Source organism: Excalfactoria chinensis, chromosome 8 (assembly GCF_039878825.1).
Source record: "Excalfactoria chinensis isolate bCotChi1 chromosome 8, bCotChi1.hap2, whole genome shotgun sequence".
Lineage (NCBI taxonomy): Eukaryota > Metazoa > Chordata > Aves > Galliformes > Phasianidae > Excalfactoria > Excalfactoria chinensis.
This window is the reverse complement of record NC_092832.1, coordinates 27812191-27837718: the sequence shown is the minus strand read 5'-3', so window position 1 is coordinate 27837718 and position 25528 is coordinate 27812191. Positions and strand designations below refer to the sequence as shown.

Sequence of the window (25528 nt, the reverse complement as noted above, 5' to 3'; positions counted from 1 at the left end):
CACTGTGTCCCGGTTTTGTTAACCCGTGACACACTGACAGCCGCCCGCTGCGAGAAACGGGCAACGAGCGGCAGGAGCGCGGGGCGGGCTGCGGGCAGCGGCGTGCCGGGGCTGCGCCGTGCCGGCCGCACGGGGGCGCTGTGGGGTAGCGGCGCTGCTCCGCCCCGCAATCCCGTGTCCTGGTAACGACGCGGGACGCGAGCAGCAGCGCCGGGCAGCACCGAGCGCTACTCCCGGGGCCGGCGCGGCCATGAGCGGCTCTCGGCCGGGGTGAGTGGGGCAGCGCGGGGCTGGGCGCGGCGGGGGGGTCCCGGCTGCCTGCTCCGGTGAGGCGCGGCCGGGAGGGGACCGAAGCCGGCTCCGTTCCTCCGCTCTCGCGGCTGCGGAGCTCTGCCCGCGGGGTCCGAGGCGTTGTGCACAGCGGGGAACCTTCGGGGTGAGGATGCGGTTAGAAAGCAGTGCGGGCCGCACGTCGGCACGGCCTTCAGCTGCCGTTTGCAGGTCTGGCTGCGTTCGAGGCGTAGCATCTCTTCTATGAAGAAACACAGGGAACCCCAGATGAAATGCCGAACGTCTTATCGCAGGAGGTGTTTTTGTGCTGGTTGCTGCAAAAGGCACTCGTGCACTGCAGGCTGCCGTCTGCTGCCAGTTGGGTTGCTGGGACACACGCAGTGCTCACAGCACTCCCGGGGTCTCTCTCTGCACCCACGGACACTAAGTGCAGCACTTGGTCTGACGGCTACGGGCCCTCCCCGCTGCATGTGAAGCATCTCTCCTTGCTGTGCTGGACCCCTCCAGCAGCTCTGCATCACAGCTGCCTGCTGTGGGGTGGGAAGAGAACAAGAGGTGAGAACTCCTTGGCCAGGGAGCAGCTCCTGGTGCTCCCAGCCCTGTGCTGCTAGGGCATCATAAGAAGCAGAGAAGCCCTTGGCTCTGCAACACTGCTCTGCACCAGCTGAACCGTCGGTGTGCTGTCACCCTGTCTGATGGCTCTTATTTCAGCCGGTGTCTGTTGTCTCTGTTCCTCCTGCTGTGCATGGCTGCGCAGAGCCTGGCTCCTCTCTACCATCTCCTGGGGCTGGCTGCTGAGGTCCCCAAACTATGAGAAAGACACTGAGGTGCTGCAGTGTGCCCAGAGGACAGGGAAGCTGTGAAGGGTCTGGAGCACAGTGCTTTGGGGAGCAGCTGAGGGAACTGGGATCGTTCAGGCTAGACCCCTCATCACTCCCCACAGCTCCTGGTGGGAGGTCAGGGCAAGGTGGGGGCCAGCCTCTGCTCCCAGGGAACAATGATAAGATGGGAGGTGATGGCCTCACACTGTGCCAGGGGCCCTCCCTCTTGCTGCACTGAGCTATCACCCAAATAACACTGCACACTTGCAGTTTTGTGGCCTTTTAATTAAGCAATTAATTATTGTTAGAATCCAAAGCACCATCAGAACTTCAGGTTATCTGCTGACCTTAGTAAGTCCTGGTTCATCAGTTGTGATCTCTGTTTAGCATAATTGGTTAAGTCATAGCTGACAGTAATGAGTGCAGCAGCCCAAGTTGTGCCTGGTGCTGCAGTTTGAAGGCTTAGTGTCCATTGGATCGGTTGGGTGACAGCTTGGGTGGGTGGCTTTCCTCCTTTGAAGGAAGGTTCCAAAGCAAATTAACATGGGTTAATAGTGATAGGACAAGGGGCACTGGTTTTAAACTAAGGGAGATTTAGGTTAGATTTTAGGAGGAAGTTTCTCACTCATAGAGTGGTGATGCACTGGAATGAGTTGTCCAAGGAGGCTGTGGATACCCCATACCTGGAGGCATTCAAGGTCAGACTGGATGTGGCTCTGGGCAGCCTGGGCTGCTGGCTGGTGACCCTGCACACAGCAGGGGGTTGGAGCTGGATGAGCACTGTGGTTCTTTTCAACGCAGGCCATTCTATGATGATTGCAGATGGTACATCCTGCATCCTAGGGAGGCACAAACCTCCTTGTGTGGAGGCTAAGGATCATTTTCTTGGCTATTCACCATCTTTCTGAAAGAAAGGAATCCAAGCACATCCCAGTTACCTTTAGCACTCCCTTCACTTACACTTACGTTCTGTCTGAATTTTTTTTTGTCTACACCCACAGCAGAAAGTGTGTGCAGTGCAGTAGTTTATTAAAGTTGGGAATGTATCTCCATCAGAGTGAGCACTACTGGTTGGACGGGAGTGGTAATGAGCTGCAGCTGTAGCATACAGCACAGGAGCTACCTATGAGTCTGCCAATCAATAACTAAAGGTTTGATGACACCTAAGATTAATTCTTTGGTAAGCAGTCACTGACTTACTTGCACTGTGAATCATTAACCTTGAACATTTGCTACCTAGGTCCAGTATAGGAGGCCTACTGAGTCTTTGTCCTGCTTTTCCTGAGTGGCCATCAAAGTCATTGTGACACACAGCAGTGGCTCTGAACACAGTGCATGGTGTGATGTAAGCTGATAAAAACCAGGTGCTGTTAATCAGACAGTGGTGGCGATGACAAAGCAATGAAACTCCTGTAGGGTTTAGGATTCTGAGCAGACAGTGCCCTGAGTGAGTGGAGCTGCAATGATCTGTTGTGTGTTCTGCTCTGTTTTGTGCTGAGTCTGCACAGCTGTGCTTCCTGTGCTGCAGAGCAAACCCTCTGGGCAGTTTCAACTGTTGTGTGTTGGACTTTGGCACTTCAATACATTTTTTAAATGGCAAAATAAACCTTGGTTCTTCTGGTGTCTGCGTCTCTGTTCTGCCAGTTAATTGGAATATTTGTACTTGTCTTATTAATGTGTTGCTATTGTTAATGAGGAAAAAAGAAGAGCTGGCTCCAGTCATGACAATTTATGTGTTGTGGAGGTGCTGCCAAGGCAGTGCAAGTGACCAGGACCCATGAGGGGCACAGTTGAGGTGCTGCCAGTCCCTGCTGCTGGGACCAGGGGGGGCTGGGGCTGTGCAGTGCATGCTGCTTCCTCCCACCAGGGTTCCTCTATGGCCTCTGGGCACACACGGATTGTGTGTCATTTCTGGTGGACTGTCAACCCAGGAAGGTTATTGGGGCTGGCCTCTGCAATGGGAGAGCTCCTGGGCAGGGCTGTGCTCACTGAACGCCAGGCTTTGCTCTGGGTCAGTCCAATGACCTTTGAAGGTCCCTGCCAACTCTTCCCCTCTCCTTGAGGAAGCAGGAAGTTTCTTGTCTGTTGAGTTTCTGCTTTAGAAGTCTCTGTGGTCAGAGGGGAACTGCACTTTCACTGTCACGTGGCCTGTGGAACGTGAGATGGAAGGAACCAAGTGGAATGGAAAGGAGTGGGATTGGGTTTCTCCTCTGCCTCCATGTGCAGTCTCCAGGTGATACCACAGGCAAACACTCGGTGACGCTGGTTTGATCTGCAGTTTTGAATGCAAATGCAAACAATGGATGGAGTGATGCAGAACACCTGCTGTAGCACTGGTGTTTAATCAACACGCATAAGAGGGCACTGCATTGTTTGTATGAAGTTCAGCATATTGTTGTTAGGCTGCCTGTGAGGCTGTTGTGAAACCCCAGGTGAATTCCCTGTAAATCCATCATCTCTCTCAGTCTTTTGTTGCTGTTCTTTCCTTTCTTTTGTGTGTTTCTGTGCGTGGTAATGCAACCTAGCAATGGACATTTATCTCATATTATCCCATTGAAATATATATACTAGAGGTACAGAGGCATTTAAATTTAAAAAAAACTTGTTGTGTAATTAAAGCAGCATTTAATCTGTGTACACAGATGGAAGGTCAGTATGAATGTATTATATACATCTGATTGTGTAAATTTTATCGTTGGGAATGGATTCAGAATATTTAAAAATTAAGCCTACTGCCACATTGTTATTTATCTCGCTTTCCAGGGGCTGAAATAAGAGGTGTTATGCTAAGAACTATTTAAAAACAGGCTAATAGTGGAGCCTTCCATTTTTGTGTTCAACTCTCCTACATCAAGTTCAATTTTTAGAAGCGCTGATCTTTGCATTTAGTGCTATGCACCAGAATGAGGGTGGGAAGCTGACTGGTGCACTTGGAGGAGGCAGCTGCTGTGGGATTGTTGCTGGGGAGGCCTTGAGATGTGCACTGTCTGAAATCTGTGCCTCAGTGCTGGTGCACTGCTGAGCACCGAGCTGCTGTGTCCAACAGAAGCCTGTTGTACCTGGTGTGTTCTTCATGGGGCAGTGAGGTGTTACTTTCACACAACCTGATGGGCTATCTGACAGAATACTTGACATGAATAATCAGGACAGCATTTTGTGCAGCAAACTGTTGGGTCATTCTTTGTAACCAGCAAAAAGCTGTGACAATTAGGCTGTCAAGGAGATTTCATAGCATCTGTGTTGATTTCATTTCAGGCTCCTGGCAAACTACAACAGCCTTACGGACAAACACCTGGCTGGATATTTCAGCAATGCTCGAATAAGGAGACATCTTCAGAGATCAGGACTGGTGAGACTGAAAAGCTTCTTGTTCTGAGAACAAAAGCAATTATGTTGTTAATTTTAATATCTGTCAAAATACTCAAGCAGAAGTTGTAGCCAGTGGATAAGGAATAGAAGCTCCTGGGAAGCTGCAGTCTGATTAGAATGATTTCATTTTGCTCTCCTTTTTAGTTATGTTTTATTTCTCTGTGGCAGATCTCAAAGAGTGGGAGAATAATACCAGAGAAAGAATACCGACAAAATGTTATGAGGAAGGAACACCAGAGATATGTACAGGAGTGCCTGGCTCGAGCCATATTCCTGAAGATCCTTGACTCTGAGGTATGTGCTCACTGCTGGTGGGTAAGCCTTCTCAGGTGCTTTCTACTGGCACTGGTGGCAGTTAACTCGTACTGGGTTGTCTTCTGTAGCTGTGCCCTCACAGTGGGACTGCAGAAGTGTAGGAATGATAGCTTTAATGATACACCTGAATCCTCCTATTTCTTCCTGTACATGATGACAAAACTAGTTAAAATTAATAGATTATAGGATAAAATCCAGAGGGCTACTTTATCTGAATTTTTTTTCAAGCTGTAATATTTTAAATATAGCTGTTTATCTTATCTGAGCACAAAATTTGGGCACATTCCTGCTTTTTATCAAAGACACAGCTTTAAAATGCTCATTTGTTCCCTTACCAATGTTAAGATATGGAGGTGCAATGCAAATGAACTGAATCACTAGCAGTTTAATAATAGGGTTCAGCAAGGGTAATGATGAGGGAGAGGGAAAGTGATAAGCAGGGCAGAAACAAGTGTTCTTTGCTGACACCTCATTATGTCTGTTAATGAGATTACTCTGCTCTTACATTGATAGTTTTATCATCAGCTGGAAGTAAGAAGGAAACTTGAAAATTCTGTGAGGAAGAAGAGGGCGCAGAAAACGAAGGTAAGACTTGGGTGCCACTGAATGCTGGTGAGGCATGACAGCTTTGCTGCATTAAATAACAGCCAGAGATTTATTGAAACAAGTGTCCTGTCTCTTTTGTTTATGGAACAAGTAAACAGGCAAGCAGAGGATGATCCAGGTTACATCTTCTATTCAGCAGTTCAGAAATTTCCATGCATGAATCTGATTTCTTCCGAGTATACTTCTCCAGAATTCTTGGTTGTACAATTTAATGAAGGACTGTGTGAAATAGTGTGCAATAACTCCTTTATCTATTGCCTGATTATTCTATTCAACACTTCACTGTTTGCAGTACCACAAAGTTAATATCTGCTCCTCTTTTCCAAGACATGTATGGCTTTGAATGCCTTTCTAATATTCCTTCTCAGCATTCCAAGCTGAAGAGCCTCAGTCTATTGAGTCTTTCACACTCATTAATGTTAACTTTTTTTTTTTTTAAAACCTTTTCTAGTTCTACTATTTCTGTTTTGAAAGAGCAAACCAGAACTGAATGAATAATTTAAGATAAGTGATGCAGTTCTTCCCTCTTAGTAATCATAGACACTGTCTGCATTTGATTGCTGCTGAGCACTGAGCTCATGCTATCAGTTGTTTGCCTCTCCATGTGATATTTACCAGAACCAGTGTGTAAGTAATGAAGGAAAGTCTGAGGTCTTCCCTTTGGTGTCCTGTAGGTAAATCCTGATTCTGTGGTTGTTACTGCCATGCAAATCCCACAGAAGTCAATGGTTTTTCTTTCCACAAAGTCATCTGGGTGCATATGGAAATAATTTTTTTCCCTCATTTTGGCTGAAATATCCTCAACTTCTTATTTCTGTATTAGGATCCTGCATACATTGAGAAGAATATATTGGGAAGATAGTTGTTTCTTTGAGCAGTGGAAAAACGATGTCAAGTCTTTTAGAATTAAAGTAATACTTTTATGAGTAATTAATATACAAAAACAACAACAACAACAAAAAGGAAATACACTTGAGAAATACTCATCATTCTGGTAACTGCAAAAACATAATTTACAGGCTGAGCTGCTGTTAGAAAAATGGAAGCAGCATAATTCTACTGGGAAAAGAGTGTGATGAAAACATCCTGTTAAGGGATTCTGGACTGGGAGAAATTTGGAACATTAATAGAACTACTTACAGTGAGCAATGTGAGGGAGATGCTTGTGGGTAAGTGCTCTGTGCTGTAGTGCTACACTGGTACGCAAGGACCTGGCAGGAATTAGCAGTAATTTGAGTCTTACCTCAACAGTTCAGTGGAATTGCCTGAGTAACCAACCCAAAAGGAAAGGAATGGCAAACAACAGACTGAGACATAGCTCTCTACTTCCAGAAGGACGGTCAGCCCAGTGCGGTGCTTTGGAGATGAAAAGGTAGAGAGGGCAGCACTCTACTTCCACAAGTAGTGGGAGCACACAGATTGGAAACAGACCTTCAACCAAGACAAGGCTGGAAGAGAAACAAAGGCTGATGAATTGAACTTGGTTGTAGAAGACTGCAGAGAAATGAAATAGAGATGGGAACAAATCTTTTCCCTTATTCCTCTCTCACTCTCCCCTTCCTCTCTCTTTCTTTCTTTCATTAGCAGATCTTCCATGACGCCTAGGCAAGCTCTTTGCAGTAACCGTCCAATGAAAGACAGAAGGCAAGCTCAAACATGGCTGTTACATAGTATCTCAGAGATACACGTTGTTGTTCTTTCAGGGAGAACGATCCAGAAGATCAGTGGAAGGTGCTAAACCTGTGCTGTCCCCACACCCACCACTTGGGCCCAGATGTCATTGTGGATGCCATCCTTTAATGGCTGGAGAGCCAGCTGCTCGTTCACACCTGGTGAGTTTTACCAAATATGCTGTAATGTACACACACATAAACTAAACTGTGCACATATACCTGTAATGTCTGTGCTAAATCTGTGCCACTGGCTGTCCTGATGGTTGCACACAAGATCCTCATCAAGCAGAGAAAAAAATGTTCATTTAATCAGGAAATACAATGACCCCCAAAATCTGAGGGCAACAGCCAAATATACACTCCAGTTCTTACTGGTTCTCCATTTCAATAACGATACCTGGTGATATTTAGTCCTGAATGACCTTCTCCTCCACATCCCATACAGAGGGCTCCTCGGCCTGTAGTTGATTATAGTGGTGGACAGCATTCTGATCAATATGGATCCAAGGAGTCAACCTTTTTAAAGGCAGTAAGTGAATTTTTAATGAATTTTCTTAGATATTAACATTTTTACTTGATATTCTGGATTAAAGAAAAAATGTCAGAGAAATGCCGAGACTTGAACAAAGACGAACATGCTTTTATTGTGCATTTTCTCAGTGTTCATGTGTTCAAGTCACCCAAGCAGAGCATGTTGCTACAGTTCCTGTAAGCTCATTATGTTTGCTTCAAGGCTGTACTGTGAATGAACAGTAACAGTTTTTGGACACTCAATTAGAGATTCCTAAAGGGGTCTGGCTCTCCAAGACTGGAATGTATTAGAAAATTAAATTTCCTGAAGGTACTTGAGCACCACTCTTCAATGCTGATTTTCAGCACTGTATTTTTCTCCCGTGTGGTGCTATTCTACATGGAAACTATACCCTCATATTTTCTCACTGTTTTTCTTTTTCCTCTCCTAGACTTCTTCCCATCGACCAAATACAGCTCCAGGAAATGTGCAATACCCACTTCGACTTCAGCCTCTCCTCAGCTGCGCTGCAGCAGGGACTGCTCCAAGGAGTTCAGGCTCTAAACAGAAGTGCTGCACACTTGAAAATTATCAGCAGTTTGCTAGTGGGGTGAGACCATATTTCATTTGGAAAATAGTATATTTTAGGCACAGCTTTATAATACTGCTTAGTACTGTAGTTCCCATACTTACTGCAGATAACGTGCCTGCAAAATGGTTAGCAGCCTTTACTCAAACTCTCCTTTTTAACCTTCCCTTAAAAGTTAGGTTGGGTTGTGCAGAGTTCTCTCTGCTTGTGCTCAGGACTCTGCACACTTACCGGCTGTACGCAGTTCACAATGTCACATTTATCTGCGTGTGATGTTTTCAAGCAACTGACCTTGGTTTCTCCATTTGTGCCTGTTGCTTTTCAAGATGAAAAAGGAAGTGTTTAGCACACATGTTCTCACAGAACATCTTAGCTTGATGCTTGCAGTTCTAAAATTATGTATGTTACTAAATGTAAGGAGCAGTCAAACCATGGTTCATTCAATATGCTGAGTAGCTATTTTTGCATGGCCTATTTAACAGTTACTTCTTCTGTTGTTGTTGCAGAGGGAGAGAAGTGGATTAAGACTTATGAGCTCAATGGAATATGTGACTGGGAAATCCCCATACCGACTCCCTGTCATTAACAACTATCTGATACCAGTGCCACCTCCTACCCCGCAAAATGGAGACAGGAGTGTAAAGGAAGTGAGAAATGGGATGTTCAGAAGGAGACGATTTCGTCCCACCGCTGCACCAAATGACTTAGAGCAACTTGTAACCAAGGTAGGTTATTTCTAGTTTTCTGGTTACGTGCAAGTGTGTTGCCTTCCTAGCTGACATACTCCTGCACTTAAGGGAAATTTAGGAGGGTATGAAAGTTACATTGAATCTTCGGCCAGCTGTGGCTTCTGGAAGTAAAGCTGTAGGAGTACAGGACTGGAACGAACTCAGTGGATCATTAAATTTCGTTCCTCCAACCTCAGACAATTAAATACAAAGGATCTTCTGTCCTAAGTCTTTTATTGCCTTTCTGCAATAAAACTGGAAAACACTTTTCATCTTAAGCAGCTCAAGGCCTGTCTTAAAGCGCTGAAAGTCTCAAGTGCAGGTGGCATGCTTGTGATCTTTCTGTTCACCTTTTGACATGGTTGAAAACTAAGTACATTTTTGTGTATTTTCTACTGTAGAATTCTGGAGAATTCCCTAAGCCCTCATTACGTAGCAATGCATTTGTTACCATGATCTATCTGGGAAAAAGTGTGCATTTATCTCATGATGATTCTGATTATAGAGATGAAATCAAAGTCTATCAGCAGCATTGTGGAGGAGAAAACCTTTGTGTCTACAAAGGCAAGCTGTTGGAAGGAGGTAAGGATAAAGAGTGGAAGAGTTTGTACTGATACTGGCAATGTCTTCTTTTTGGCTAAAACACTGATGTGATATTAAAGTGGTTTCAGCCGACCTCAGTCTTCATATGTGTGCATCCAGGGAGAGTGGGTGGCCAGACTAGTACTAGCTTGTCATGTATGTGTCCATCTACATAGTCCTGTGCTGAAAAGAGATAAAACTGTTGTCTTTGGAGGAGGGTAGGGTTTTACCAATTAATTTATACAGCTGAGAATGAAAGAACCTGACCTGGAACAGGTGTACTAGCAATGATGCAGATGGAGTCCAACAAATGCAGTGGGCTGACAGTAAAACACAAACTTATTCTTTGACTTCTCTCCTTTCCATGGTTTCAGAGACGTTTCAGTTCATCTCCAAGAGGCATCGTGGTTTCCCATTCAGTCTCACCTTTTTTCTCAATGGGATTCAAGTGGACAGGTTGAGCTCTTGCTGTGAGTACAGACATCAGAAGCATTCCAGGCTTGGAGGCAGGCATGGATACTTTGGATTTCTCAATGTGGAGGGAGCATCTCCTTGCTATAGGTGCGGAGACAAATGCACTTTGTTCATAAAGTGTTACAAGCTCAGTTTCTAGAGTGTTGTTTCCTTGTTATTAATCATTCTAGGTTCTGATATTTCATTTTTTTTTTTTTTTTTTTTTTTTTTTTTTTACTAAAACTGCCTCTAAAATGGGATTCTGCTGAAATACTACTGGCTGCTGAATATAACAGTACTGAATATGGGTTTTGGTGATGTACATGAACCTCCTAACCTTAAAATAGGGAGTGTGGCTTTCCTCTTTATGCAAGTAGAGCAGTTTCAACATGTTACTCAAAGTGCTTTGTTTTCCAGCAGTTTGGGTTTCTCTTAAATAGGAAAAACAGAACAGGTCTTTTAAATACTCTAGATTCAGTCTCTTTCACCCACAGTTATTTCTCTCTGCAGACAAATTAAAAAAACATAATCACCGTAGAAGCCAGGTTATCATGTTATTGGCTGTTAAAGCAGCATCTGGATCCAACACACCTGTAACTTGGAACTTCTCTCCCCTTCTTAGTAATTATGTTTGTGCAGATCATGCTTGGTACAACTTGAATTAATCATAGAATGGTCTGGGTTGGTCATCTAGTTTCAACCTCCTACTGTGGGCAAAGTTCCCAACCACTAGACTGACGTTCACTTCTGATAATTTTAATATGTTTATAATTCAGTTGTGGGGATAGCCTTACTGTCCTTAAAGGGAGATCTGTGGAGCATGTGAGGATTTGAGAGTGTTTCTCAGAGATGTATATATCTTTCTTTGAGAGGTGAAGCGAAGGCAGACATGTACCTGATTTCACATCTAGTAATCAGCTAAATTAAATAAAAGCGCTGTCTGCTGCTTTTCCACTGTGCACTGATAGAATAATGTGACACTTTCCAGTACTCCAAGGGGTGTTGTTGTGGGGTTTTTTTTGTTGATGTTTTTTTTTTGTAGATGCATTATTGCGATGGGTCTGGACAAAAAGCCATCCCCTCCCAAGAGAGAGATGGAGGAGGACTGTGAGGAAAAGCAAGTGGGTACCTGGAAAGATGGAGTTCACAGTGAGCCAAGTGGTAGCAGTGCTGATCAGAAATCAAGCAAAGAATCAGTGCTAGTCATCTTACCATGTCACGAAGCAGATGTGGAAACCGTTGAGGACAAAATGGAGACCAGACAGGAATATGAAAGAGAAGAAGAGACAAAACTGTCCAATTGTGAGACTGAAGATAGTCAGGAAGATACTGGTAAAAATGGTACGGTATTCCAAAACACAAGCATGAGGTGAAAACTAGAAGAGGCTAATTCTGGAGGAAGTATAGAACTGTGGGCTCCCAGCTTCACCTGAAGAGCATACCTCACATGTGAGGAATGTGCTGAAGATGGGTCAGCAGACAATAACTGTATCTGGGCAATAAACTAAGTGGGGATCCTTTCATCCAAGCAAACAAGTCAGCAAGGCTGAAACAAGAGCCTGAGGTGGATGGGAAAACAGCAAGAGGGTGAGGTACAGTGAAGGGACAGCAGTGGAGACAGAGAATGGCATGGCAGCAGGTAGAGAAGAGCAGGAAGAAGAAATGAGGCTGTGTGTGGGTGGGGAACCAGTGAATCTGAGACAGGACATCAGTATGAGATGAATGGAGAGATGGTGACTGCTGTGGTGGGAGGTGGAGGAATGCCCACCTCCTGATCCTACATGGTGAGGAGGGAGGTGGGAGGGACGTGCAGTAGTGAAAATGTCGGCAAGATTGAGAGCCCAGTGAAATATTTTGGTCTGCTCTTCTATTTGTTGCCAGTGGCAGTGCGATGCTTTGTTCACCTAAAGCTCTTTCCAGTCCCTTCTCTACCACACTTTCCCAGGGCAGTGGGCATGGACCCTAGATGACAGAGCTCAGGGAGCATTTGGGCAGCACTTCCAGGTGTAGGGTTTGGATTTTGTGTGGTGCTGTGTGGAGCCAGGAATTGATTGGGCTTGGTCTTCGTGGGTCCCTGTCAGCTCGGGTTGCTCTATGATTCTGTGCCTGCCCCAGCTGGTGCTCCTTCTGCCCCAGCTCACCTTTCTGGCTGCCTCTGATACTACGACAGCTGTCCTTTCTCAAGCACTCCCTCTGACAGATGTAGCTACCTAGTTGTGTCCCTTCTGTTTGAGTCCCACTTGGTTTCTGTTGAATGAGATTTAAAAGAAAAGACCAGAGAGAGTCTGCCCTCGCTGTAATTTTCCCTAAGGGCCATTTCTTGTGTCAGGCAAAGATAATGTTGGCAATATGAAAATGACTTCATACTGAGAATGAACCACTGCCCAGTGCCACCTAGGCAGTCTGTTTTGTCTTTGGTTGACATACACCGGTGGTGTTCCCACCTGCCTCTAAAGGAAGAGAGAGCTTGCTCCACCTGTTCTTTCTCTACACCTCAGTATAAAGCCTTTTTCAGAGTGTGTCTTACTTGGAGGGAGGCTTTTGTTTCTACTTCCTATTCCTATTAACCTTTCATAATTTTGCACAGCATCGTTGTTATTCCTGTTGGATGTTTTTGTGATAATCAGGCCTTTTCCTTTTGGTAGGCACCTTCCTGAGATACCAAAGGCCTTACTTCCAACAATGCTGTTGGAATCTCAGTCAGTTTTCAAAACAGAAAATAAATCTACTTTTTCCCTTCATCTTCTTTGTCTGGGTAATTGTTTATTTGCTGAATTGCTTCTGCATCAGGTATTCTTCACCTCTGTCTTTGGTATTCTGTCACTTCAGGACTCTAAAAGCACTGGTAAAAAGAGAACACTGTGAGCAGTTATGGTGTAAGGTGAGAAGTGATGGCCTGGAGGGGCAGCTGGTGTGTCAGCAGTGGCTGCTTTTCTTCACAGTGTAGATGAGTTGTCTCTCTGCTGTGCAGTGAGCTAGTGATAGCAGTGGTACTGCTGAATTGTCAGTGGAAATCATGGCATCGCTGTGCATTCTGGTGCCTGGGATTTTAAGTAGTGCAGCCTTCTTTGGAATGTGTGCCTTAATGTATATACATAATGACAATTTTTGCCTGTAGATCTGAGCAAAGTAATCTGTCGTATGTTACAACCTGTTGGGCCAGCAGCCTGGGATGAAAGCCAGACCCTGTGGATATGAAAATGGCAATTCTGCTAGAAGCTTCATTTTTCACCAGGGTTTTCATCTGGGGACTGAATGAGCATAGTAGAGCAGTGTGAGAATAGAATGTTCTTCAGCACCCTTTGGCTGGGCTTAATTAATTCACTTTGTAAGTCGTTTTGTTGATTAGCCATATCAATCCACATTTATCTTATCTCCCCATTACTGTGTATCACCTTTCTCTGCTTTGCTCTGCTACTTTTACATTTATTTATTTATTTATTTATTTTCCCACTGCAACAAGCTTTTCTCCTGCAGTAAGAGACTGTCTTGCATTTTATTTCTGACTTTGCCTGACTCTTCTAGTCTTCTCAGTGGCTAATGTTATTTTCATTTATTTTTAATGTATTAATTGTACTTGCTGCATCATTCTGTAGCTTTTTTGAATTTTTACTACTCTACCTATGAAGAACTTGATGCTTTCCTATGGTACTGTGCTCTTGCAATTCCTGTCTATGGTCTTAGATTCTCTCATGACTTCCAAAAGGAGTGAATAAGCTTAAGGGGAAAGGAAAACTGATGTAGCAGATTTCCATCTGCTGGAAAAAAACTTCAGGAGTTGTGAATTCCATCTGCTGTCCCATAATATATTTCTTTTATTTTAGAGTATAATGAAGATTTTGAAACAGATGAAGTTAATGAAGAAGGACAGGCTGGTGATCAAAGGAATGAAATGTCAAAGTCATCCTCAGATGATGAAAAACATGATATAGACTGTGAAAAGGAGAGTAAAAATGCATCACAGAAGGCACTGCAGGCCTCTGACAGCGAGAAAGATGAAAGTGATGGATATTCTGACAGTACCTCAGGGAATGGCAAACAAGGTCAGCTTTTTATGTAATGAGGCTCACAGATGTTGACCTGAAGCTTGTTCTACATTTTGTATACGTTCAGTACTGTATGTTGAATCTGTGTGGATAAGATTGTGTAACTGAATTGGTAAAAGATAGCTAACTATCTTATCTGTTCTTACCATTCTATTATCTGCCACTGAACTGCAGCCAAATCTGTGGGGGCACTGTAAGTGTGTGCTGAAATATTTGGTTGCAGACTTGGAGGTGGTGCCAGTCAACAGATTAGCTCTAAATGTTGTGGGCAGACAAACACATAATGATCACAGGCATCCAGGAAGCTATGACCATCACACCTGCTGAGGATGTGTGCTTTTATCTGAGAAGTCACCAGAACACCTGGAATGACACCTTTCAGATTTTAGGACTACTCTCTTCAATGACTGAATGATTGGAACCTCAGCTTTATACTCTGCTAGATCACTACCACTATCCTGCTTTGGAGAGGAAAACACTATTACCTCAGCTTTCTGTGCTACATGCAGTGGTGAGATAGTGTTTGAGGGTTATAGGATCACAGCATGGTTGGGGTGGAAGAGTCCTCACAGACCACCCCACGCCATCAGATCAGGCTGCCCAGGGCATGCACCTCCAGAGCATTCTAGTTCAAGTCTGGCAGTGACAGTTTATTTCTCTCTATTTTTCCCCTATGGCTTTGTGTGATCCCAAGCTGGTTTATGTGCTACTAACTTGTCATAGTATGCTAGGACTTCTCCATTTACTGCTTTTTAAAAATATTAATTCATTTATTCATTTATTAATTCATTTACATTCCTTTCATGTGCCAGTCCTAATGTGCAAGCTCTTTTCTCAGGTGAGATGTAAATATCACTTCCACGTTTTTGAGATGAGCATCTGCATCATTTTTATTTCGTGGAAGATGTTGCAGGTTGGAGAAAAATCCAGTCTTTTTGTATGAAGTGTAATACCCAACATAAACTCAGGTCACTGCTTAAATATGTAGAAAAGGGACAAGAATACAGTGCTGCTTCCCCAGTGGATTTTCCTACCGCTGTAAATAACTGGTCTCAGCAGTGGTCTCTTTTGCTTAGTGGGCCTAAGAGGCTTTTACTTCTTTGAATTTGACTAATTGCTTCTTGAATCCATGTGAACTTTGGACACTGGCAATGCACAGTAGAGCAACAAGCTAAACGTTAATGGGTAATTATCACTGTTTATTTTCCTGAACATTTACCTTTATGCATTCTTATGGTGCACCATATATACTAGAGGACACAGTGTTCTTCATTTCCGATTCTACTTGAGTGTTGTACATGACTGCACTGAAGGACTGTTGCAATTGTTGGAACCTTTTGTCAAACTGCACTCAAGAAACTTTCCTGAAGCCTTCTAAAATCAAACTTACAGGGGTTCTGGAGGTGTTTTCGTGTGACTGATGTTGCTATCCATGTTCATTTATATTAGCAGAAAAAGAATGATGTTGAATGGCTTTGATTTTAACACTAACACATTTGGACAATGCTCTTTTATTACCATTATTGGAATTCTGTCTCTATATCCTCAGATGGCTTAATTCAGAGGTTCACATCTGACATACATCTGTCTGTGGGCAATGAATGCAAATGGTTTTTAGTAACATATTAAAATGAATTTGTGTTTGCTATTTCTAGACAGGAGCTCTGCATGCTCTCTGTCATCCACCAGCACTCAGTATAGCAGTGAAGATCACTCCGATGATGAAAAGATGAAAGAGAATGTTAAGGACAAAGAGGAGTGTGATGTCAAAGAAGCATCTGATGATAACATAACACATGCACAATATGGAAATGAGAGTGGGGAAAGTAAACTGTTCAGAACAGAGGACAGCCAGGAAACTTTTACTTTGGAAGAGGAAGGAATGGATGAAGCAGAAAAGACAACAACAGAAGCTCTGACATCAAGGGAAAATACTGAAACTTTTCATGAAAACGTAATAGCGGTACATCAAAGTCCTGATGTTAATGGGGAAATGAAACAGGCTGGGTCAGTAGGAAGTAACGTAAGGGAAGAAGAGGAGAATGCAAGCAATGGAAGGGATGGTGGGGAGAAAATTGTTTCAGTGCCTTTGGAAAACAACATGATGGAAGTGGAGGATAGAAATGAAGAGTCTCCTCAAAGGGATGAAGGAGGTGGTGAGTACAGTCCCCATGCAGAACTGTGTTAATGTCAGTGCATGCAAGTGTTGCTGTATCTGCCTGTATGTCATGGTCCTGCACCATCTCAGCACAGGGAATGCAATTGCTGGACTATTTTCCAGCTGCTAAAATACTCTGTATTTCTGTGAGATGAATAACCAGAATGTACCCACATAACCCTACACAGCTTCCTTGCCATCCTTTGGGCACCCTCCAGGGCCTCTATGTCACCCTTGCAGTGAAGGACTAATTGTGAAGCATCACAGTCACTGCAAGGACAGAGCTGAAGGTAAGTTCCCAACCTACCTGTACATAAGTAGAGGATTTCAGTCACATGTCTTAGTTTGAGGAAGTGAGGAATCCTCAAAAATATAGTTGGGAGCTTAAAATAGGGAAATGTATATTTTCTTTAGGAGTAGCTGTTATAGAACAATTCAATTTTATGCCCATTAGTCATCGCTGTTGCTTGTTTTGAATCCCTCCATCCTCACAGAAGTATCTTGCAGTTCTGTGAACATGCTGTGGAAGATGGCTGATGAATGTCTCAGTAGGTGCTCGTGCATGAATTTCCCCCCCTGCTCTCAACCCCTTCCTTTTTTTCTAATGGTTGTTTCCATCTGATATTAATGTACTTCAAAAAGGGAAATCCTTGCTGGTGCCAATCACTCTGCAGTAATGCCACAGATATTCAGTCAAGCTGCAAGAGCTGGAGGACTTTGTCCTTCCTGCTTTCTGATGATCTCTCTTCCTTTCTTCTTTTGTGATTTTGTGCTAGTTTTAGAAGATGATATATCAGCACAGGAGGAGATAACAGAGGCAATGGGAGAAGAGCATCAAGTGAATTTTGAACCCAAATGTAGTAATTCTTGTGTGGATGAGGAAGTGGAGAAAGCAACGAGTGCAGAGTGTGATCCCGGCAAAGGTGACACTGCAGGTCAGGGGCATGGACTGAATCTTATTAACCTGAAGTCTTTCTATGGAGTGTTGGCCTTCTCACTTTGCTTTCTGGGCCTTTAAGTCCTTCTTTATGCTCTTTTTTAATTATTTTTTTCCCTCAGCTCGCGTGGCCACCATCTCCAGCAGCCACATGTAACTGATGTAGTTATGGTGACCCTGGGTGAGGAATCCAGGGCATGATCACACTGCCTAAAAACAGCTGGGTGGGAGGTGGGGTGGGGACAGGAATCACAGTGAGCTTCCCTTGCTTTTGAGAGGTATGGGTCCTTCTGGAAAACTGTGGTGTCAGGGCAGGAGGTATGTGGCTGCTTACATGGGATGTGAACAACAGAACAGGAATGAGACAGGACTCCAGACCTGACCTCATGAGACCAAGATGGGGTTCAGCAGCATGGGTGGTGGCCCGAGCAGAAAGCAGTAGTTGTGGAGTGCAGCAGTAGTACAGGAAAGTGAAGTGAGTGCAACAGGAAGAGATGATGTGGGACAAGACCTGGTTTCCTGGTTTGAGGAAGGGTGGCACAGGAGAGGCAGTGCTCCTCGTTCCCTTCAGTAGCACAAAACATTCAGTTCTCTAATGAACCAGAGCATGCTGTGTTTGTGCAAAGTATGGCTGTGGCACAGCAGGGTGTGTCCACCCAGGGGTGGGTCCTGGAGCCCTGAAATGAAGGGAGCACTGCATTAGCTTCCCAGGGGTATGTGAAGGCTCTTGGTTATCTCTAGTGTAGTTATGGAGTCTGTGGGAAGCAGTTACCCATTGTATACAAGAACCTGAGTATTTTCCTTCCATTTATGCATATTTTTCATAAACAATGTACTGCCTGTTTGTGAATTTCTGAATGTTACTGTCTTGCTTGTAGGTATGTCATGTATATCCCTGGCAGGCAATAAGGGGGAGAGAGGGCAGGAAGGGCAGAACAGGCAGAGCAGGACATGTCATGCATCAGTGTTTCTGCTTACACTAATTGTGCCCGATGCCTGCATGGCAGCACCAACAGCCTGGTCACAGAGCAGGCACGTGTGGAGAAGCATCATCTCAGCCTCCTTGGCACTGTGCTGATGCCCCCTCATGGCTTGTTAGAAATCACGTCTTTGAGAGTAACTGTAAAACAGCTCACAGTGAAATGAACGTTTTGTCTCTCAGCAGCAGCTGATGGAGCTGATGCAGACGGAACAGGAGCACCCAGCACACAGTCAGCAGCAGTGCAAGTGGTACATGTGGGCCAAGACTGTGAGGAGGATGAAAGCCTTGCTGCTGAACAAGGGCATGCTGGCACAGGCTGTGCTGGGCACGGAGTGGCATGGGCAGGAGAGCTGCAGCCTGAGGAAGAGTCAGCAACTGTAGTCCCTGAGGGGCATCCGCTTGTGGATGGGTCAGCACCTGCCAGGGGGGCAATGGCAGAAGGTGATGCTGAGGAGGAGGAACCAGAGAAGGGGATGGAACCTGGTGCAGAGGCTGAGGATCAGGACACTCCCACAGATGTAGGGGAGAACATGGGGCCATGGAGGGACACAGCAGGTGAGGGAGAGGAGCAGGTGGGCATGGGAGCCCCCTTGGGTATGGGAGGGGGCAAGGGGGTCACTGGAGGGGAGAGGGCTGTGAATGGGGCCTCTGGGGACCAGAAAGTGGGGGGAGAAGCACCTGTGTTGAGGGTGGTGGTGCTTGAGGGACAAGGGGCTGCAGACCTGGCAGAAGGGGTTCCTGAGGTGGGTGACACTGCAGCAGTATGCGCTGCGGAAAAAGCTGCTTTTGAAGGGCAGAAGACTGTGGAGGAACCTGGGGCTCTCCTAGAAACATTAGGGGATACAGAATTCTGCACAGGAAATGAAGAGATCCTAAAGCCAAATGAGTTTTCTCAGCTGAAAGTCACAGGGGAAGAGCAGGTGGAGATGGATGCCCTTGGGGCAATGACAACTGAGCCTGACAGACCACTGGAGGAGGAAGGCAGCTCTCAACCAAGGGCAGAGGATGGGGAGGAGCCCAAGGACTCTGCCAGAGGCACCACATTACACAAAGCACCTGGGAGAGAAGCCGGGGTAGGTGCTGGAAGGGACCCTGACAGTGCAGGGTCAACTCCATTGGAACAGACAGCAACAGCTGGGGATGAGGAGGGCTCAGCAATAGTGTTTTTGAGTGGAAGCCTGTCTTTGGGCAGTGCTGCAGAGACAGATAGAGCAATGGAAGAAAAACCTGATGGGGTGGTGATAGGGGTGTCTGGAGAGAGAGACAGAGCTGAGTCAGGAGATGAAGAGGTGGGGGGGAGAGCAGCAGGGCCACACGAGCACACAGCAATGGGGCAGGGACTGCTGGAGTGTAGTGGGGAGCAGGCAGTGCTGGGAGAGGGGAAGCCTTCAGGCCAGGGTGTGTTGGGGTGTGAGACCCTGGAGACAGCACAGGGAGACCAGGGCAGAAGCTGCCTGGAGTTGTGGGGGCAGCAGCCTGCAGTGCCAGCACCAGGGGCAGCAGAAGAAGGCACAGTGCCAGGAGGAGAGCAGACTGAAGGGAAGCTGCCAGAGCTGAGCCTTGGAGAAAGTACTCAGAGGAAAGAGGTGGAGACTGCGTCGAAAGGAGCTGTGGACAACTCTTATGCACAGGAACGATTGGGAGTCCTGAGCAAGGGAGCACAGCTACAATGAGGTGAGTGCTGCCTGGGCCCTGCTTGTGTTTTCCTCTTGGGGCTGGTGGAAGCAGAATGTCATGCTGTGTTGCTGTCCTGTTTGTTGTACTCCCCTTAAGTACCTGCCACAGGTAGCTGGGGCATGGGGTGAGAGATGCTTCTGCATCTTTGAATACTGGTGCTCAGAACACACTCCACCCAGTGCTGCTGGGGCTCATGCCTGCCTGTCCCCTCACCCTCTGGAAGCTCCAATCTGCCCCTGTGCTGCTGCAGAGCAGAGCCATCCCTGTGAGCCCCATGCTGTGGGTCAGCATGCAAACTGCTTCCCGTGTCACTCTGGCAGCTAATGGGAGGAAATGTCAGATAGCAGTGTATTTGTGCATCAGTATAGTGCGTTTTCAGTAAAGCCAAACATCTTGTTGCTAGGATGTGAACCTGGATGCAGTTGTCACACCAAGGACAAGGAAGAAACTATCCTCTGAGCCTTTTCTTCAGCTCCCTCAGTGCTCCTTCCCACAGCATTCACACCAACCGCTGATTCGTGCCCTTTGGATGTTCTATATTACTCCACAGTACCTTGACCATCGGTCACATACCACAGCAGCTCTGCAGTGTGTAAGCCCGTAAGCACCAGCACTGTCCTGCAGCTGCCATGCTTGGTTTCTCCAAAACAGAGTGCAGTATTGCACTAAGTGTCCCCTCCTGCTTGTACCCTGTGCTACTGCGGGCCTGTGGATGTGAGTTTGAGAGTATATGTGCTTGGCTCTATCTCCTCTCCATGTGTTTTTCTCAGTTATTTGGCTTTTTAAACTACAAACCTCACTGTGAGGTGGGGCTGTGACCTCACTGGTGTATGCATATGTGGAAATGTTTGCAGCACTCATGCAATGAGCTGGGTTTCACTGGCTGGGATTTTCAGTGTTTTGCATGCACTATCACACAAAGGGAGCGTTATGGCTGCTCTGCTGCCTACAGCACACCCTGGGGCACACGTTTACCCCCCCAGATCCTCTTGCTGTGCAGGGGCTCCTGCAGGACATGCCAGGTGTGGGTACCAGGCTGTGTGCCGGTGGGAGGTATGGCTCACTTGCTGGGATGCTGGTTTGTTTTGATGTAGATCATCTATTCCTGGTATGTTTGTCCTCAATAACAATTTGAAATATCATTGTGGTTGCAGGCACTGCTGTTCTTAGAAGCAGGATATGAAAACTCAGTGACTTGTTCTGTATGATTATTTCAGCATGTTCCTTTAACTTCTCTGGGAATGGCACAAATGAATTCCATTCCTGCAGATGATTTTTAGGGTATGTTATGATAGGACAAGGGGCAACAGGTGCAAGCTGGAACATGGGAGGGCCCACAAAAATGTAGGAAAAAACTTCTGCACAGTGAGAGTAACAGAGCACTGGAATTGGCTGCCCAGAGAGCTTGTGGGTTCTCCTTCTCTGGAGATGCTCAAAACCTGCCTGGACGTATTCCGGTGTGGCCTGGTCTGAGTGTTCCTGCTCTGGCAGGGGAATGGACTGGATGATCCTTTCAGGCTCCTTCCAATCCCTGACAATCTGTGGTTCTGTGTGATTCTGTTCAGTAATTTGTATTTTGCAGAGCTTTCATTTGTTCTGGGAACTGATCACTGCTACGCAGCATGCTTTCCCCTGAAGCCTGGTGCTTCTTTAGTAGACACCAACAAAGACATCGCTTTCTTCAAGGCGCCAGCCATTTTAATTACCAGTAAAGTTGTTTACAAGCACTTGGCCCTGTAGAGAGCTTTTCAGACTGTAACAGTTTTTCCTGTTATTTCAATAGCAGACACTTGAAAATGTTACCAGTAGATGGTACAAAGTAGCCATAGGTGGGCACATATTGATATGGATGTAAGTGCAGTCTGTTGCCCCGATCTGTAGTCTGTTCCCTAAGCCTGCTTCATTGCAGGTTTTCCTTCTGGTTAAAGGTTTGTTTTGGAGTGCCTGTGTTGCCTTTTTGTTACCAAACAACTGAAGCGTATGATGTCAGTGAAAGCTTTGTTAAAGAACAATACGCACCACCAAAAGAAGCTGCCGCCTCCACTACAGCAGCAGGTGCTGGTGCACAGCTTGCCAGAGGGATGCTCACCACCAGCAGATGAAGTGGTTTTGTTCAGGGCTGCCCAGTCTGACTTTCACTGCCCAGCTCCTGGCAGCTCTCTGCAGGAAGGTGTTGTGTGCTGTCAGCTGCTTTCTTCGAAGCTGCTGCTGCAAGAGTGAAACCTCATGGTGCTCATGGGATCCGACACGTACCCTGCAAGGTGCAGAGCAAAGCTCAGCGCATCCTCACATGAGGGTGTAAGTGCTACTTCTGCCTTCCTCTGTAGTGACAGTGACAACAAAATGATGTGCATGCAGTTTTGGCATGTAGGCACAGACTACGCTAATACCATTTTGCTGTCTGCAAATTTCCACTATCATCTACAGAGGAAAAATCTAAGTGGGAAGTAAGCAGACCGATCAGTCATGGGAAGAGGTCATGATAGGCACAAAGAAGCTTTGGTGAGTAGCAAAAAACCATGAATTTTACTGTTTTAATAGCACAGTGGGAATCTGACATTAAAAATACCTCATTTTTCCCTTTCAATTAGGGCTTGTGAGAGCTCAGAACCTGCATTCTGGCAAATGCTTTTAAATATATTTGGTTCTGATGCCACAGCAGGGACAGCAGCTGCTCTTAACAGAGCTGAATTTCCAATGAGTTTTTCCAACTGACCACTACACTGCGAAGTTGTAAGGCACGGGGAACCTTGGTTTATCTTCTAATCAGAGCATGTTGTACTTTGAAAGCTGGGAAATGAAGCATATTCCCAATATTCCTCACAAGTCTGTGCTGTCCTTCAGAATCCAGCCTCTGCTCCTCAGCACTGATGTCTCCACTATTCTCCACCATCAGCCCATGGCTCCCACCATTTTTGTATATCTCCTTTGCCCACTACACAGAGATGGGCAGTGCCAAAGCCTCAGTATTTGCCTAATCTGTGGCCCTTTTGGGAGAGTATGTCAGAGCTTTGTTTCACATCTTGCACTGCTGAGCATACTGGCAACACACTGACATCCATGAGAAATCATGACAGAAAATACCTTCCTGCTTTGTTGTGCATGCAGGGTTTCCTGGATTGTCATGCCTAGCTGGGGGCTGGGAAGAGCCAGACTGTCTGCACGGCTCTGAGCAGCCATAGGAAGCACCATCTGTGGTGTTGTCACAAGGTGAAGGTAACTGTGTGCTGTACTCAGGTTTGCTCACTGAATGCTGCAGTCACAGGGGATGAGCTCGGTCTGTGTCAGCAAGTAAACATGGAAGTGCCATCCTGTCAACATGGCCCTGAAGCATCTTAGGATGTTCAGGCAAACAGATCGGCTCATGATGGTGGAATGAGCAGCACTGTGAGATGGCAGCTGGAGCCTTTCCAAAATCACACACTTGATGCGTACGCTCACTTCTCTATTGCTGCACAGAAAGTTACCAAACAGGGATTTACTGCTGCTTCACAGCTGAGCACAAACCATGTACTGCCTGACAGCTTGCACACAGCCAAAGCTGCTTTTAATCAGGGGAGGCATTTCTTGGATGCTCAGCTGAGCATCGTATGCATGAAATCTCATGAAGATGAGATTAATGTCCTACCTTTAGATTCTACACCAAGAAAGAGATTTATCTCAGTCCAGTCTGGTTGATAGCACCCTAATGCCATGCATGTTTTCATATGCTATTTAAAAGTTGTATACATTTTAACTGCAAAGAGGCAGCTGCTGACTTCACAAGCCATTGAAAAAGGGGGGGGGGGGGGGGCGGGAAAGCAAGAAGTAGACTTCCAAATTGCTGCCAGCAAGATGAGAGCTGAACAAGAGCTATCCAGCAAGAGGTTTACAGGGGCTAGGAAGTGCCAGAAGGCTGCTTTGGGGGCAATGCATACAAATATGCTCAAGTGTGATGGGATGTTTTCCTGCTGCTGTGGTACTTTGGAAATAGGTCTGTCTAGCTTTTAATTTTTTTTTTTTTGTTTTAATTTATTTTTTATTATTATTTTTTATTAACAAGAGCAGCATTGAGGCTATAATACCACATCCTCTCCTTATTCACAGATCCACACGCACAGACAGAGCATTCCCCAAAGCCTAGGAGGGCACAGAGGGAAAGGGGCCAGCAGCTGCGGTAGAATGGGGTGAGACCTCATGAGCTCCTGCTGGCTGTAACTGACAGTGTGCACTGAACATCAGTTTTCTTATCAGGCTGTTAAAATCACAGCTCTGCACTGGTTAAACACGCTGAAGTGCTAGGAGTATTCTGCAGTAACTCACCATTTTTGTCAATAGGAGGGTACTGGAAGTTTCTCCTCATGTCATCCAAAGACAGACCCTGAGAAGGGTGTTGCCCAGTGCTGCAAATCAGATAGAAGCTGTCAGTTCACAAAAGATTAAGGTACAGTTGTGGAAGGAAGGGGCAGCCATGTGAAATACACCAGCTACTTAAAAGAGACCATTAATTGTTGTCAGACATTGTCATCAGGCTCTGGGGGGGAATATTAAAGGTGGAGAGAAGTGAAACATCAACACTGAGCACCTATAGTGTGATGAGCTGACATTAAGCTGCCCTGTCAGACAATTAAAATGCATTGCTATTGCATTCAGCTCATTATGAGGTTGCAGCAGCTCACCTCTCATTACTTTGCACGTAGCAACAGTTGCCATGCAGGAGGGAGGTTTGTGTTTGCTCAACACAGCTAAAGTTACAAGGCAAGAAACAAACAAGTTCAGTGCCATGACTATACCCCATGGTACACAGAGATTTCATCAGAACTGTTTCTGTGGTGAAATAGAGCTGCCCGCTGCGACAGCCCAGGAAAAACAGTCTGACTAGGGGAAAAATTCCAAAACACGGCCCAATTCTGCTGAAAATGATCATAGTTCCAAAGCAAACAAAGAAAGAAAATAAACAGCCCTAAGGAACAAATGCCATCAGCAAGTGAGGTTGTTAATCACATCAGTGTCATGTATCATTGAAAAATTAAATAAACCTTTCCCTTTGTGCTGAATGCTGTGCCTCTGGGTAAGCCTTCCTGGGTGCTATTGGTAGCTCTGTCTGTTGTTAGTTTGTAATGCAGAACATGCAATAAAAGCTCCCAACTCTAAGTAACTGCTAGGGCTACAGAATCTCCTTTTGGTGTGCTAACAAGCCTCAGCATGTTATGGAGAACAATGAATTACAGGACAAGAACTCCCTGTTTCCTGCTCTTGTAGCTACACTGGAACCTAAATACATCACTTTCTTATTCTTTCCCTGCACATCCATTACACTCAGGAGTGCCATCTGTCTTTACAGAAAATTAAAGGCTGGCTCACATTTACTCTGTGCTGACTCAACCCCCACTTCCACGTCCTGTTGGCATGGCAAAGTAATTCCAGACCTCTTACATTTCCAGATGAACATTTTGGGTGTCATCTGTATTTTTAGGTGGAAGATTTCAGTGACTGCCCCAAACGAGCAAAGGATCAATTAGTCTCATTCCTCCGATGCAGCTCCTCAGTTCAGCTGACTGTATCTGTCAATTCCCATGTTCCAGTTAACAGCAATGAGCATTCTGCTATTACAGTTTCTGACTGCTAAGTGGTGCTACAGGGTAAAGTTTAGACTAAGAGCACAGCTCTTCTGACAGAGATTAAGAGCACCATTTCATTTTCACTCTCAGTCCCCAATGGGTCAGAGAAAGGAGATTGCTACGTTCACATCAGAACCAGGTGGTGGGCAAACATCATTCTTTGGTTGTATGCAATGAAGAAGCACTCATT

The 25528-nt window shown here is 45.6% G+C and overlaps 2 protein-coding genes across 2 annotated transcripts in view; one reads left to right on the top strand and one right to left on the bottom strand.

Moving 5' to 3' along the window:
• The first annotated feature begins 148 nt into the window (after nucleotides 1-148).
• ERICH3 (glutamate rich 3) lies at nucleotides 149-25451 on the top strand. Its single transcript, XM_072343384.1, has 16 exons — nucleotides 149-270; nucleotides 4368-4461; nucleotides 4650-4775; nucleotides 5310-5381; nucleotides 7106-7234; nucleotides 7521-7604; nucleotides 8038-8196; nucleotides 8682-8900; nucleotides 9305-9485; nucleotides 9860-10046; nucleotides 10981-11279; nucleotides 13763-13981; nucleotides 15640-16140; nucleotides 16919-17077; nucleotides 18242-19735; nucleotides 20142-25451. Exons 1-15 carry the CDS (start codon nucleotides 251-253, stop codon nucleotides 19732-19734), a joined length of 3942 nt encoding a protein of 1313 aa, XP_072199485.1. The 5' UTR covers nucleotides 149-250; the 3' UTR covers nucleotide 19735; nucleotides 20142-25451.
• The window catches only part of TNNI3K (TNNI3 interacting kinase), a 39707-nt gene continuing 36035 nt past the window's right edge, over nucleotides 21857-25528 (bottom strand). Inside the window, exons 24-25 of the mRNA XM_072343385.1 lie at nucleotides 24041-24120; nucleotides 21857-21992 (exon numbers count right to left, since the gene is read on the bottom strand). Of these exons, the coding sequence (XP_072199486.1) occupies nucleotides 21922-21992; nucleotides 24041-24120 (151 nt within the window). The 3' untranslated portion in view covers nucleotides 21857-21921. The remainder of the gene's footprint in view (nucleotides 21993-24040; nucleotides 24121-25528) is intronic.

What these genes read in the sequence shown, in the direction of transcription:
- ERICH3 (XM_072343384.1), top strand. Translation starts at nt 251, where the DNA reads ATGAGCGGCTCTCGGCCGGG. An exon ending in TAGAGCAACTTGTAACCAAG is followed by an intron (nt 8,901 to 9,304) that starts GTAGGTTATTTC and finishes TTTCTACTGTAG; the next exon opens with AATTCTGGAGAATTCCCTAA. An exon ending in GGAGCATCTCCTTGCTATAG is followed by an intron (nt 10,047 to 10,980) that starts GTGCGGAGACAA and finishes TTTTTTTTGTAG; the next exon opens with ATGCATTATTGCGATGGGTC.